The 15,809-nt window shown below is 38.3% G+C and overlaps 2 protein-coding genes across 2 annotated transcripts in view; one reads left to right on the top strand and one right to left on the bottom strand.

Moving 5' to 3' along the window:
- The first annotated feature begins 125 nt into the window (after positions 1 to 125).
- Positions 126 to 7,951, top strand: traf6 (TNF receptor-associated factor 6). Its single transcript, XM_042490688.1, has 8 exons — positions 126 to 252; positions 1,929 to 2,254; positions 2,420 to 2,570; positions 4,142 to 4,300; positions 4,393 to 4,464; positions 5,512 to 5,589; positions 5,905 to 6,228; positions 7,203 to 7,951. The coding sequence occupies exons 2-8, from the start codon at positions 1,929 to 1,931 to the stop codon at positions 7,806 to 7,808; spliced, it is 1,716 nt and encodes a 571-aa protein (XP_042346622.1). The 5' UTR covers positions 126 to 252; the 3' UTR covers positions 7,809 to 7,951.
- Positions 7,952 to 13,499: 5,548 nt separating this feature from the next.
- The window catches only part of trpm5 (transient receptor potential cation channel, subfamily M, member 5), a 41,456-nt gene continuing 39,146 nt past the window's right edge, over positions 13,500 to 15,809 (bottom strand). Inside the window, 6 exon segments of the mRNA XM_042487393.1 lie at positions 13,500 to 13,645; positions 13,781 to 13,871; positions 14,835 to 14,907; positions 15,034 to 15,136; positions 15,139 to 15,165; positions 15,418 to 15,596. Of these exon segments, the coding sequence (XP_042343327.1) occupies positions 13,500 to 13,645; positions 13,781 to 13,871; positions 14,835 to 14,907; positions 15,034 to 15,136; positions 15,139 to 15,165; positions 15,418 to 15,596 (619 nt within the window).

Genomic DNA, 15,809 nt, shown 5'->3' with positions numbered 1-15,809 from the left:
TTTGCTCTGAGGCAGCGCGCGAGCAGCCTCCGGCCACGCGGGGGCGCTAACGTCCGCGGCACGCGCATCTGGCAACAGGTCATCACCGATGACGTCGGGAAAAGAAAACAGGAAATTCTGTAGAAACGAAAAGTCGGAGACGTTTTCAAAGCGAAGGTGGGTGCTATATAAGATTAAAATTTGCTTTTATAGACGTAATACTTTGATGCCGTCGTTGCCGAAGAGGATACGTGTTTGCCGCACCTGCTTTTGGTCAGTATCTCCTCTTTTAATCGCTTCTTTTTTAGCACAGATTAGAGCCAAAAGTTGCAGTTCCGCATTCAGGGGCATGACTACCTACATCAAGTGACAACATTGCCATAACGATCGTATTCAAAGCAAGAATGTATGAAATTATTTTTGAGGGCGTCTCAGTGTTATCTAAGGTGCCTCTTTAGTTATGAACCTGTTGAGAAATGCTAGTTAGTTAAACTAATTACTTTAAAGTTTCTTTCCATTATAGGCTAGGTGTAGCTTTACTAGCTTTACTTACAGTTAGCAGGAGTTTACAGCACCGGTGACGAGCTAATAAAACATATTGCGGAGATGTCGAGACTTTAGCACTACAGTTTCGACACCTCCAAAATATATTGTACAGTCTTAAATCACTATATAACAGTGGAAGTAATATACTTTGTGATGTCGTGATGACAGCTCGGCTTGTACACATGCTATCATTCTATAGTAACATGTAGGCACCTAAATAGATGAGTAATAGAAAAATAAAAAATATGCCAAGGGGTTCAGTGGAATAAAAGTAAGTTAAAAAATATGAATAAAATAAGATCCATGAAAAAAAAACATTTACGGAGAGTTTAATAGATTAATACCAGAGGTATTAAGATTTCAATAATAATTTTTTTTTTGTAACATGTTGTTCTAGACTGAAAGTAAAAGATGTATAAGCCAACATAAACCATTGGAGGAGGTGGTATAAATCCTGATAAATAAATAAGAAAACTGTGAAGCTCAAAATATGAATATTAGTTATTATTGCTTTTCCATTTAGTTGGCATCAGCACTGGTGACCTCAAAAAATAAAAAAAATAAAAAAACCTAAAGATGCCATAACCTCACCCCACTGAGCCTTAGTGTAAGAAATCTTAAAAAAAAATTTTTAACATTTCAAGACCAAACGATTATCAAAGACCATTTATTAAATAATGCAAATTATAGTAAGATGCAGCATTCAGACTAACTATGACGTGTACAGTTATGTACATTAGAGCTGCAACTACTAAACTAATTACCAAATGATTTGTTAACTGAATTATGTGTTTGAGTAAGTTAAGAAAAAAAAAGTAAAAATGATCTGATTCCAACTTCTTATGACATTAAATTGAGTGTCTTTAAGTTGTGGAGTTCAGGAGTCTCTTGATGAGTGTTACAGAACCTGGCTGTCCTCGATCTAATATTTATCTTTTCAGTTCTTTTTCTCTTTTTGGGGGGGCTTTTAAAAGAAGAGGGAAGTTGAAGAGTTGGTCAGGTCCAGGTGAGGAAGTTCGAAAGATGCAATGAGAGATACAAGTCCGGTGTCATATTTCTGTAGCCCAATGGTGTAAATTTCAGCGAAGAATGGGAGCCCTTGGCTTGTCGTTTTTCATGCTGCTTACATCTCTTTCCTGTTGTTTCCTTTGGCTCAGGTGTTGCTGTACAACACGGCCATAGCGAAGGGAGGATACTCTTAATGCTAGCATGACAGTTGCAACATCCCATCCTGTGATATAAAACCTTTTCAGCTGTCTTGAATAGAAAATTCTTCTCAAGTACTGTTAAAGTATTGACCCCATACTTTAGAAGAGGAAATAATTGTTGTAGCCAACCTGGAAAGTTTTATTTATTTTGCCATTTTCACCCTTTGATTACCCTTTTTTCCTCACTCTCCACAGATGGCTTGCTTCGACAGCAACAAGGGGAGTTTGGAGGAGGACAGCTATGAAGGAGCTGTTGGTGGAGAGCTGTCCGGCTGTGCGTTAGCAATGCTGGAAAAAGAACGGGAATCCCTTCTTAGCCCTTCAGAGAGCCCAGGCACCTTCATCAGCAGCGCAGCCAGTAGCCTCCAGGCCGCTGCCCCCCTCCAAGGCTATGACGTGGAGTTTGACCCTCCTCTAGAGAGTAAATATGAGTGCCCTATCTGCCTCATGGCTCTGAGGAATGCTATTCAAACACCCTGCGGTCATCGTTTCTGCAAGAACTGCATTGAAAAGTCCATTCGGTATGTCTACTTTTGTGCAGCTCTTAAAAAATAAATGTGCTCTCAGTGTGCATCTAAATGATGCAATATTTTCACTGACATTAGTTTTTCTGTAAAGCCTCACACAGAAACTGATATTCTCAATGTGCTACCTAAATTATTACTGTTCTTCCTCTTGCAAAACAGTGACACAGGACAGAGGTGCCCTGTGGACAATGAGAGACTGTCAGAAGACCAGTTGTTTCCTGATAACTTTGCCAAACGGGAGATTCTGTCGCTTACTGTTCGCTGTCCAAACGCTGGTTGTGCTGAGAAAATGGAGCTCAGACATTTAGAGGTGAGAATTTTAGTGACAAGCATCTCTGATTTTGCAGCTCAGCCAAGAACATGAAAACAACAACAGCTAAAAAGCAACATTATATTGCATATAAACCATAAACAATCACAAAATATGCATTTGTCTTTCTTTATGGATAAACCATCATCTCTTGTGCTTTAGAAGGCACAGTTCACCCCAAAATCAAAAATGCATATTTGTCCTCTTATCTGTAGTGCTCTTCATCAATCTACATTGTTTGGGTGTGACTTGCAGAGTGTTGGGAGATATCAGCTGTAGAGATGTCGGCCTCTTCAAGATAATGCAACTAGATGACACTTGCCCGTGGTGCTCAAAGCACCAAAAAATATGTTTGCAAAACTCAACAGCAATGTCTCTTTCCAGAAATGACGACATGGTTACTCGAGATAATCCACAGACCTTTTTTTAAGAACTACTTTCTTTCTACTGTACTATTTTCTTTCTACCAAAGTACACCCAGCAGCACAATATTTTCTTAAAGCTGGTCCCTAAGGCTTGCAAACCAAAAGCTTTTAAATATGCTGCCCCCTCTTCTTGGAATAACTAACAAGACCTGAAATTGTCTAAGCTGAGCACTATGGGGATTTAATTTAGTTTTAAAGGATCGGCAACATAACACCTTTGTTCAGTGTGATTGCTCTGACTGAAATCATATCAGACAATTTCATGTGTATGAATTTTACTGTTTTTTTGTGCTGCATTTTAACTGGAATTTGTGCTTGCTCTTTGTGGTGTAACAGTTCGGTCTGCTTGTGTTTTTTTTTATCTTTGAAACAATGTTTATGCTGCTCTGTTGGAAAAGAGATTTTAAATCTCAGTGAAGGACATGTGCATCTACTGCTAGCTCACCTAACACCACTAAGCTGAGGAGTAGAACGCCATTAATGTTTACATTATGCGTTAGCTCTCGTTCGTGAGTAGATGCACTCTTCCTTCCACGTGATGATATGGTTGGCAGGTGTAATCCGAAAGAAAATAGTTCCTACATGAAACTACTCACAACAAGATCTGAGGTTTATCTCGAGTGACCAAGTCATTATTTCTGGAAAGAGTTTTTCAAATATAGTTTTTTGGACCTTTGAGCACCACAAGCCAAGTGCCATCCAGTTCCATTGTATTGGAGAGAAGGCAGACATCTCTACAGCTGATATCTGCAACACTCTGCAACTGACACCAAAACAATCTAGACTGATAAGTAACACAACAGGTAAGAAGAAAATTTATATTTTTTAAATTTATTTCAAGACGAACCTTGCCTTTTACAAAATAAAGAACTGCCTTAATAAAATAGGGTAGTGGAAAAACTGGCAAAAGTAAGAAATTGGCAGCTCAGCTTTCCTCTTCCCCTGTCAACACCATCATTGTCAGTACAAACTCTTCCTGTTCCAGCATTTCCTCACACCACGAGTCCTTATTTTGGCATATTAAGATGTGTTAGGTGCCAAGCAAAGAACAACATCTTTCTGTGCTGTGGACAGTCATATGTGAACCACTGCTGCCCTACAACAGAATAAAATTAACCGTATTGTTTCGATGTCTTACTTTCCCAGAATCATTTGGCACAGTGTCAGTTTGCCACGGTGCCTTGCCCACAGTGCCAGCAGTCTGTGAGAATTAGCCACCTCGAGGAGCACACAACTGTTGAGTGCCAAAGGAGACCGGTGTCCTGTCCAGACTGTGTGGCACACTTTGTTTATGAAGAGAGAGAGGTAGTGTGGACTCACTTGGGTAATTGTGACAGCTGCATGGTGTATCAGTGAGGATTTTGTCCCCTTACTCTCTGGTTTGGTTGCTCCTCCAGCTTCACGAGCAGCAGTGTCCCTTTGCCAGTGTGAAGTGCCAGTACTGTGAGATGGATCTCATCAGAGACCAGGTGAGTTATACAAAGTCTGCAACGGAAAAAAAGGCAAAATGTTGTTAATCACTAAAGGTAACTTCTGTAACATGAACTTCTCTTAAATTTGAACAATGAGGAACCATTTCACACCCAGTCAGAGCACATGTTATCATCTGGATACCCACCACTTCTGCAGGGGCTAATGATGACATTTAAAGGGACAGTGTGTAAGATTTAGAGGGACCTAGAGGCATATAGCAGTGAGCTTTGCTGATTGTAAGCAGCTGGAACTTGTCCTGGTTAGAATTCCTTATTGTTCATTGTTCAGCAAGTTTTTTTACCGGGAGCTAAATTATCTGCAAAGGTCTCTTTCTCTCAAAACTAGGTGATTAAAAGTGGTGAAAACACTGAATAAAGCAGATTTACGTCACAAATCAGTGTTTCTTTGACGCTGTTTGGCATGTGGGACATGGGCAGCTAGACCGGCACCTGCTATATGTGCTCACCTACTTTCTCTGATAACTTAAGATCCAGATGTTCAGGAGGTTTTTACAGGGGGCCACATTATCTGCAGAGGTCTGTTCCTCTCTAAAACAAACGGATCCGGTGATTTAATCTGGTAAAAACACCAAACAAAGCACCTTCTTGTTAAAAAAAAAAAAAAAAAAATCTGTTTTTCCATCGTCCCCAGAGCACAGGGGCTGCAGAAATGTGAAAATGCAAATGCTCCAATCTAGTACCAGTATTTGATTTGTATGCCCTGGGCTTCTGTAGAAATGTGGCGTTGCAACATGTGTGGATACGTGTAGATTTAATTGACTCTTTCTAAGTTTACAAAAACACAACAATTCTTATTTTCAGGTGATTATATGCTGACCAAAACATACTTATATTACATTTCTGCCATTATTTCCCCCTAAATCCTACATCCTGAACATCCAAATAGTTTTCTAAATAGGTTTCTTCATTACTTTTTCCCCAAACTATGCATTCATAAGTGCAAGTTGTTTGAATGCTTGTTGAAATCCACATTTGAACACTTGGCTGTTAATGAAGCTAAGTTGATGATGTCTTTGTTTTCAGATGGAATCTCATTGTGATACAGATTGCCCAAAAGCACCCATTGCCTGTAACTTTAGCACCTTTGGATGTAAGGAAAGGGTAAGTGATCAAACTCAAATCTTCTACACACTATTAAGGGGAGACAACCCAGGTAAAAATGGTACATTTTTGAACTAGTAGATACCATCATGAAATTTCCCCAGTTTTCTGAAATGTTTTGTTAAAGTATTCAAATAATGACTTATCTAATTAAATTGTTTTGCTTAACAGAATTTGGAGCTAACATAAACACAAAATTTACACTTGGGGTGCCTTTACAGAACATGCTTTGAGAGCCTGCTCGGTTACAGGACTGTTAGTCCTATCAGCCTTTCAGACCAGATGTCACAAATAGAAATGTGTTTGCTTCTGCAGATGCAGCGCCACAACTTGGCTCAGCACATGCAGGAGTTCACACAGATGCACATGCGCTACATGGCCGAGTTCCTGCGTGGCCTCAGCCTTAACGGCACCACACCCAAATCCCTGTGGGCGCTAGGACCTTCGGTTTCCTCTGAGGATCAGGGAGCTGCGGCATCAGTATCGACCTGCAGCGGGCCCAGAACAGCTGTGAGCTGCAGCAGCAACTCTGCCCCAAATCAGCCGAGTGAGGAGATGCAGAGGATCAGGGAGATGGATGCTCGGCTGGTCAGGCAGGATCACCAGCTGCGTGAGCTCATCATCTTAAAGGAAACGCAGGTAAAGGATGTCTATAAGTACAACTATATGTATACACAGTCATTTTGTAAAACATATTGCTTGGCTAAATGCCCTTTTCATGTCTTTGACTTATTTCGTCTGCATGATGGCATAATGTTTGAGTTGTCCATCCGTCACATTCACACGAATGTGATATCACAAGAATGCACTGATGGACTTAAGTCAAATTCGGCACAAATGTCCACTCAGACTCAGCGATGCTGTGAGCTTGTGTCTCTCTCGTTCTTGTAAACACAATATCTAAAAAACACAAGAAGAGAACGATTAACTGATTAGATTTGGTGTTCAAAAATCAAGTCATGTCAATTTCATTTATAAAGCCCATTTTCACAAATTACATTTTGCCTCAGAGGGTTTTACAGCACACAGCATCCAACTGTCCTTAGACTCTCGCATCAACTAAGCAAAAATCCCCCCCAAAAAAACCCTGTATTGGGAAAAAAAAAAGAACCAAGGTCACAGTGATCCTCTGTCTGTCCCAGTCTTATAAACGTGATATCTCTCCGAGGGAATTTCTTCAAGTCGACATCCATATGGACACACCAAAGAACTGATTAGATTTTGGGGGTTGAAGGTCACAGTGGCCTTGTGTCTGTCTCATTCTCGTAAATGTGATATCTCAAGAAGGCCATGAGGGAATTTCCTGAAATTTGGCATGAACATCCACAGTGACAAATGAATCAGCTGAACTGATTAAGTTTTGGAGGCCAAAGGTCAAGGTCACTGACCCCAGAAAACACCTTTTTGGCTATAACTCAAGAATTCAGATGTTAATTCTGACAAATTTTAACACAAATGTCCACATGATGACATTTTATATCCAGAAGGTCAACTCCTCTGTGTATTTTGCGTAGGTTTTGTGCAAAGCTGTAATGGAAATCGCCTCCTATGACTCCTGTGCAGACATGTGTAAGCCTTTGTAATCTGAAACTAGCCTCTTATCTTTTCCACAGGCCGGCCATCTTGCGGAGCTCCGGCGTAGAGTGTCGATGCTGGAGGACACAGTGAAGGAGCTGGAGGCCCAGCACTGTCAAGGCATCTTCATCTGGCGCCTCAAAGGTTTCTCTGCTCACATGCGGAGCCAAGAGGCAGGCATGCCGGTAGTTGAGCACAGCCCCGGCTTCTACACGGGCCGTCCAGGCTACAAGCTGTGCCTGCGCTTACACCTGCAGACCCCCAACGCCCCGCGCTGCTCCAACTTCATCTCCCTCTTCGTCCACACCATGCAGGGAGCCTATGACGGGCAGCTGACGTGGCCGTTCCAGGGCACCATCCGCCTCGCCATCCTAGACCAAGGCCTCGAGGGTCAGCACCACATGGAGGTGATGGAGACTAAACCCGACCTGCAAGCTTTCCAGAAGCCCACCATCCAGCGCAACCCCAAAGGATTCGGCTATGTCACCTTTCTGCACCTGCATCAGCTGAGTCAGAGGGCATTTATCAAAGACGACACTCTACTCATCCGCTGCGAGGTGACGCCGCGTTTTGACAGTTCATGTCACCGCGAGGGTCCGGCGGTGCAGCCCAGAGGACACGAGGCCTCAGTTTCAAGGGACTAAAGCCAAGCTCAGATCTAGGATCATTGTCATCATCATGCAGGAATGTCAACAAGTACATGTCCCAGTGTTTAGATATGGCTCAGTTCATATTAACCCTTTGAAAACTGGAGCAAAATCACTTTGTTTTGTGCTGCTTTCAGATGCCTTTCACAAGTATTGTGAGCAAATTTGTTTGATTTCTTAAAAAAACATGGGAAAAAGTCATTGAGCAACTTGGTAAGAAATGTTCCACAAATTGCAAGAAATTTGTAAATTTAGAAAATTATTTAAAAAAAAGAAAAAAGCAGGGAAAAGCTATATTTATCATTATCACAATTCCATCTTTTATATTATGTTTTAGATTTTTTTCAAGCATTTTTTCCAGATAATTTATCATAATAATTTATTATAATAATAATAATTAAATGATAATTTGTTTTTTTCTTTTTTTTCTAATCTGCAGGTAATTTTCTTGTATTTTTACTCATTTTCTTGCTAATTTTTAAAATGTATTTCTTCTTTCATTGCCTTCTTCCCATGCATTTAAAAAACATCAAGAGCATTTGGTTTCAAAGGGTTAATTACTGGACATTAGGAGGAGGAAAATTGAGTTCACACCCATATAAAATTTAGACCGCAAGCATGCTAGTATTTATTTGTTTACCCATTTTAAAATGTGATTTTTGTTTCAATAAATCTATAACAGCACAATTCTTTTAGTATATATATGCAATGTATGTACTCAACCACAAGGTACCAACATTCAGCAAGCCTCAAAGTCAATAAGTAGCAAATAATGTTTAATCAGCTCAACATCAGCAGTGTAAGATGTGCACTTGCTGCCTGCAGACTGAATATTACTGAATAAGACTTTTATTTAAATTATTGGAGTCGGCACTGTTACCCTGCAGAGTTTTTGACGACTAGAGCAGATGTTTTTACAAGCAGATTACCATTGTAATTATTTTTTTTCACCTAATCCTCTACTAGTATAATCTTCCATATGTATGAGGCATGTGAGTGATGAGTCACACATTCTCTACGACGCTCTCAACAAGCTACAAAAATAAAGAAAAAGGCAAACAGGTGGAAGTAATCGTGCAGGAGCGGCGCTGGGCGGTGAAGCAATTTAGTTGTCATGGCCACAGTCAGGAGTCAAGTGACGTGCTGCGGCCCCAAAACACATTTTCCCCAGACCTTATCATGTAAAGGAAATGACTGTAAAACAATCAATACAAACATCAACAACTTAAATTTGAGACCTGAGTCCACCTCCCCCCTCCTCCCAAAAAAAACATCTGGGAGAGCTCCAACAACACCTTATTCATGCCTGAATGAGTAAAATCCTGGAAAGTTTTGGAAAAGTCTTGGAATATCACAATCTTGCTTTCTAGTCCTTGGAAAGTCATGGAATTAGTAAAATCCTCAAAACTTTTGAAAAAGTTATGGAATTTCACAGTTGTGTTTTCCAGGCCTGTGAAAGTCATGAGGTTAGTTATATCCTTCAAAGTTTTTGGAAAAGTCATGGAAGTGTACACTGACTTTTTCCAGGCCTGGGAAAGTCATGAAATTAATAATATCCATGAAAGTGTGGGAAAAGTCCTGAAATTTCACAATCCTGTTTTCCAGATCTGGAAAAGTCATGGTATCAGTGAAATCCTTAAAGGTTTTGGAGAAGTCACAGCATTTTACAGCTTGTTTTTCAAGCCTGGGGAAGTCATGGAATGAGTAAAATTCTCAACTTTTGGAAAAGTTATGGAATTTCACTGTTTTGTTTTCCAGGCCTGGGGAAGTCATGGAAGTAGTAATATCTATGAATGTGTGGGAAAAGTCATGGACGTTTAAAATCTAGTTCTCCAGGCCTGGTTAAGTCAATGAATATTGAAATCTTAAAAAGTTTTGGAAAAGTCATTGTATTTTACAATCTCATTTTCCTGGGCCTGGTCTGGGAAATCATGGAGGTACTAAAAACATTTTTTGAGGCCATTTATGTGTGCAGAGAGTTAGTAGCTCAGCCAAACGTGGATATTAATGTGCAAGTCCAATGCATCCAAAAACATGGAAACCTGAGGAAATGTTTTCTGTGTTTTCACCATCTGAGCAACTTTCATTGGAAAAAACTGTTTTTTCTTGGATTACAGTATTATTTTTATGTCAGCTGGAGGAGACAAAGCAGCAGTCAAGCAAAAAGAAACACGTCTGACCTTGTCCATCAAACAAAAGGAGGGCTGTGTGACATACTTGGGCTTTGTGGTCTTACACTGGATATTTGGTGGCAGAAACATGGCGAGCGACTCTATAATGTTACAGAAAATGGTAAAGAAGAAGACTGGATATTTGGAAATGAAAATTATTCAAAAGACTTGTTTGCAAATGTTTTATGAGGCAGAAAATGTGTTTGACACATTTGTTGGATACTGAGGACACACAGTCTGTTTTGATAAGAAACACTGAAACTCGTTACACGAAAGCTCCACGGGGTAACAGCATTCCTACGGAAATGGAATGCCTGGAAAAGTCATTGAATATCTCAATCTTGTTTTCCAGTCCTTACAAAGTCATGGACATAGTAAAATCCTCTAATGTTTTATAAAAGTCATGCAATTTCACAATCTAATTTCAGGCCTGGAAAAGTCATGAATGTAATAAAAAAAAAACACAAAAGTTTTGGAAAAGTTGTGGAATTTCACAATCTCATTTCCCAGCCCTGGGAAAGTCATGGAATTAGTAAAATACTCAAAACTTTTGGAAAAATTATAGAATTTCACAATTTCGTATTCCAGACCTTTGAAAGTCATGGAATTAGTGAAATCCTTGAAAGGTTTTGATGGAATCAGTCATGAAATTTCACAACATTGTTATCCAGGCCTGGGAATTAGTAAGATCCTTAAAAGTTTTGGAAAAGTCTTTGACTTCAACAATTTTGTTTTCCAGGCCTGGGAAAGTCATGGGTGTTGTAATATCTGTGAGTGTGTGGTAAAAGTCATGGAATTTTAAAATCTAATTTTCCAAGCCAAACACATGGATTAAGTGAAATTCTCAAAAGTTCTGGAAAAGCAATTTAATTTCACAATCTCATTTTCCAGGCCTGAGAAATCATTAAAGTAGTGAAATCTTTGAAAGTTTTTGAAAAGTCACAGAATTTTGTTGTTTGTTGTAGAATCAATAGTGACAGTAATCTTCTTCTGTGTAATCTAACATAATGACAAGTTCATTTTCTGAACATTTTGGTGACTGTCTCGTATGTTCCTTAATTTTTCCCTGTGCTCCGTCTCTAGAGTTTGAATGTGAGAAAAATAAAATGATGACAGTGTGATTTAACATGTAGGGTGATGAATCACAGAGTTTCCGTACCTTCTGTGATGTTTTTTTCTCTGAGCTCTGGAGGTGTGGGTGCAGGAAATGAAGACAGCTGCTATCCAACTAAAATTCAGTGCATTCAGTCTCTTTAACAGGATTTCATTTAGTTAAACTAATCAAAAACAAGTCTGTAAATCAAATATCTAATTCACTGTCACAACCAAAAACTGTTCTCTGTTTGTCTCAATCGTCCACCACATCAGCTGATCTGTTTCAGCTGGGCAGCAATCATTGTCCTGAGTGACCTTCTTGCTTACTGTGGGTCTTGTAGTTTTTTTAGTGGATGCCATGATGGATTGTAGTCCTTGCTGCAACTTCCAGGAATGCAACTCCCCTCAATATCCACCTCTCATCACTACTGCTTTAAATTGTCCTGCATTTTTGACTTTTAGCAATCTTTGTTTCATACATTGGGAATGTGTGGGAACTCGTTGTAACCCTCTGAAATCTGGAAGGACATCAGTTTTCTTGTGCTGCATTGGGATGCATTTACAAAAAGTATGGAAATTGGTTTGATTTCTTTTGAAATCATAGGGGAAAAAGGCAATAACCAACATGTTCCAAAACTAACAAGAACTTTTACCTAAAAAATTGTTAAAAAAAAAAAAAAAGATGATAATTTGAAGAAAGGGTTATCCCTTTCTTCAAATTATCATCATCATCTTCATCTTTTTTGTCTAGAAAACTAGATTTATAATTATAATAACTTTATACTTTTAAATATTAAATTATGTTACTGAAAAAAAATAATATAATTTATAAATTATAAATATATATATATATATATATATATATTATTTTATTTTATTTCAGCACTCATTTCCTTGTTTGTTTTTGGTCTTTTTTGATTATTTTCAGGTCATTTTCTTGTAGCATTTTTACAAATCTTTGGCTAATTTTTGAGCTATGCCTTGCCACCCTGTTTTTAAAAGAAATTAAAACAATTGTCTTAGGTTTCAAAGGGTTAATTAAGGTCAATGTAATGATTAGGAATATCAAACACATTTATGTGCGAATTCAGCATTTCATACTTCAGTGCTTTTGAGTGAACTTTTAAGAGTGTACTTTGACATAATCAACAAAAACTGACAGTTTCACCCCCCCGCTGTAGATTTTAATATATTACAGTTACGTAGATTGTCACTGACAAACTTTAGGTGCCTTTTTCACAAATTCCTACCTTGTGTGACCTTGAAAGATATTTCAATAGTTTTACAGAAATCCAAAGCATGGTTCAGTGTCTTTACTTTAAACCAACATGCTACCTGTGAAGCCTTTTCATGATGAATATATTGTATTTTATGTGTTTGTTTCTCCATATGCAACATTATATTGTTCCGATGCCATTCAAAATGATTTGACTGTCTTAAAAAACGATCACTGTTAAAAACTGAATGAGTTTGTCTGTTGTTTGTTGTTTGTTTTCCATGAATTTTAGTTTATGATTCAACACTGACGAAAATAGCCTCAAATTAAAGCTAAAGTCACTTAAACCTTTGAAATCTCTTGTGCTACTTTCAGACGCCTTTTGGAAGTATTTAAACTTTTGAACCCGGAGCAAATTGGTTTGATTTCTTTTAAAAAAAAACATCAGAAAAAAATGCAATGAGCAACTTGGTAAGAAATGTTCCTTAAATTGCAAGAGGTTAGTAAATTTACAAAAATATTTTTAAAAAGCTAGGGAAAAAAAAATAAAAAAGACACAGAATATATATATTATTATGTATTTTTTAAGTACTTTTCCCGGGTCATTTACATGTAGTTTGTTTTTCTTTAAGTGTCTTATTATTTTATTTATTTATTTTATTTAATTATTTATTCATTCAGGTAATTTTATTGTACAATTTACTAATTATTTGCTATTTTTTGGGTCATTTTTTCATTCGTTGCTCGTTGCCTTCTGCCAGCGTTTCAACCAATTTGCTCAGGTATCAAGGGGTTAAACTTACTGCCACAGTAGTCTAAGATTTTTTTTTTTTTTTCAAATTTAAACCAATAAACTAGTGTTTTATACTTTTGGCTCTTGTATATGCAATAATAATTTCTTCTGAAATGCTGACTTTTTTTTCATGTCAGCATTTTCAGAGGATTATGATTTTGTAAATCTTTTAAACTCAATAGCTTAATTTGCAAAAAGGATGAAAGGATTAATTTGTTTTTTAAGATACAAACAACAAAACTTCTCTGCATCAACACTCAGTAACCAGTGAGACGTCTGTAAATACACCCAACATAATTTTAGGAATTTAAAGTCCAAATCAATGTTGTAATTACACCATCACATACCTCAAACTAGTCTAAAAATCTTAAATATAGCATTATAAATAGCTGTCTGTTTACTACCAATTACTGTTATTCATCAATGTAAGGAAATTTTTTGTTGGCTCCATATCCTGATAGACCTGGTTTGGCTTCAGCCGCTTCTTGTTTGACTTCTTTCTCTGGTTGACTTTGAGGTGCGTCCGAAGTGCCGCCTGCCTTGCAGCTTGAGAGAGACGCTGAAATTTCATGTCAGACAATATATATATTTATATTAAAGTAAATAAAAATACATGTACTTTTTTTTAATAGAATTGCTTTTTTTAAATGTATCAATTGTGACTAATTTTTCCTGTTTCACATTTCAGACTCACTTGGAGCTCTTGGAGCTTCTTTGCCGCACTTGAGTGTGCTTTGAGCGAAGCACTCGGCCATCCAGGACAACACCTCTCCACAATATCTGACCTGGAGACAAAACCAGAGATGACTGAGGGTTAGGCAAACTATCAGGCAAAACAAGCACAAAGGGACACTAAAGGACCAAAAAGGCAGACAAAAAAAGACACAAAACAACAAAAAGAGACACAAAATTACTAAAGAAAAAGGACACAAAATAACCTCAAAGACAAACAATGAGACACAAAATGACCACAAAGAGGCACGAAAAGACCGTACACCATAAGGAGACACAAAAGGGCTACAAAGTGACACTAAAGGACAAAAAGAGACACAAAATTGCCTGAAAGATACAGAAAACAACCACAATGGGACACAACAAGACCAAAGAGATGCAAAGAAACTGCAAAGATGCAACTACTACAAAAAAAACAGGCAAAACGAGCACAAAAGCACACTAAAGGCCCATAAAGGCACACAATTACCTCTAAGACAAACAAAATTACCTGGATAAGACACACATTTACCCCAGAGACCCAAGTGACTAAAAAAAGACACAAAACAACAAAAAGAGACACAAAAAAACAAACAAATTTACAAAAAAACAAAATTACCTCAAAGACACAAAATGACCACAGTAACACAAAACCACAAAAAAGAGGCAAAACAAGCACAAAAGAACAAAAAAATGACAAAAAAGAGACAAAAAAATATCTCAGTAAGACACAAATTTACCTCAAAGAGACAAAGAAAACCCCCACAAAGCAACATAGACACAAATCCACTAACAAAAAGATATAATATTACCCCCAGAAGACACAAAACAACCACAAAGAGACACAAAACCACAAAAAAAAAAAAAAAAAAAAAAAAAACCACCCACCACAAGGTCTGTGTGTCTTGCTTCTATGTGGGAGAGGTGGTGGGGCCCTTGGCATTTCTAAGCCCAGGGGCCCCTTGTCAATAAGTTTAGGAAAATGTAACTTGACAATGTTTCACATGATGATGTTTAGGTCACTTTTGCAGGTTTACCTGAGCCTCCATGGATGTCAGTCTTTTCTCTTGGTCCTTGAACCCTCCGACAATCCTCAGCAAGCTCTGAACTCTTAATCGCAAACAATTAAATGTAATATTCAGTGTTGCAACTGTCATTTTTTTTACCACTAGGGGGCAGAAGAGCATTAAATGGCAGTTCACAATTTCTTTTAAAATTATGCAAATTAACAATTACTTTGAAGAGGTGCTCTTGAGTCTCTCCTCACTGCTCTCCCAATGCTGGCGCTCCAGTTTGGCCAGGTAGTTCTCTTTCTGCACCGTCTCCCATGTTATTAGCTCTGGTCTAGCCCCGCCGGCAGCTCCCTCTCTGACAAAACACACACACACACACACACACCGTAGCAGCCCAATTTCTAATTAACCAACAGGCAATTTCCATGGATACAGCAGGTGAGGGACAGAGATAAGCACAGTTTGTTTTTCAGTATTTAATTTAATTTGAATTTAGCCAGATAAGCCACATTGAACTATTTCAGTCATTTCTGTCTAAAATAAAGTAGAATGGCTTAATAGTTCCTAATGGAAATATGGAGACATGATGCAAATATAACCCTCATACCGAGATGCTCCTGCTTGGACGCAGGCTGTTTGACGAGGCTGAGGAGGAGCTGAGAGAGGTGGCTGATGATGATGAAGGGTGGGGCCAGCGCTGGACGACTGTGGTACTCCACAATCAGGTTGTATCTCTGGAACTTCCAGAAGATGTCGGTGTTTCCCTGCACCACCTGGAAGGTGTAGCTGCAAATAGAAGAAAAAAAAAAAACAAATAACTACAAATACGGCCGAGCAGTTGTTTGCATTTATGCACCAGTTGAGTTGCAGTTTCAGTTTACATCAATGTCGGTGAAAACATGGATGTTAGACACACATCTTCCCCCCAGCAGCACAGAAGATTTAAAACAATCAGCACAATTTCAAGATTTGTGTCACCAATTTAGTATCTTTTTTTTT

Source organism: Plectropomus leopardus, chromosome 1 (genome assembly GCF_008729295.1).
Source record: "Plectropomus leopardus isolate mb chromosome 1, YSFRI_Pleo_2.0, whole genome shotgun sequence".
Classification (NCBI taxonomy): Eukaryota; Metazoa; Chordata; class Actinopteri; order Perciformes; family Serranidae; genus Plectropomus; species Plectropomus leopardus.
The sequence above is the reverse complement of the archived record's forward strand: the minus strand, read 5'-3'. Positions and strand labels throughout refer to the sequence as shown.

Coding starts and splice junctions, on each gene's coding strand:
- traf6 (XM_042490688.1), top strand. CDS start 1,929: ATGGCTTGCTTCGACAGCAACAAGGGGAGTTTGGAGGAGGACAGCTAT. Junction 4,465..5,511: donor TGGATCTCATCAGAGACCAG/GTGAGTTATACA, acceptor CTTTGTTTTCAG/ATGGAATCTCATTGTGATAC. Junction 5,590..5,904: donor CCTTTGGATGTAAGGAAAGG/GTAAGTGATCAA, acceptor TTGCTTCTGCAG/ATGCAGCGCCACAACTTGGC.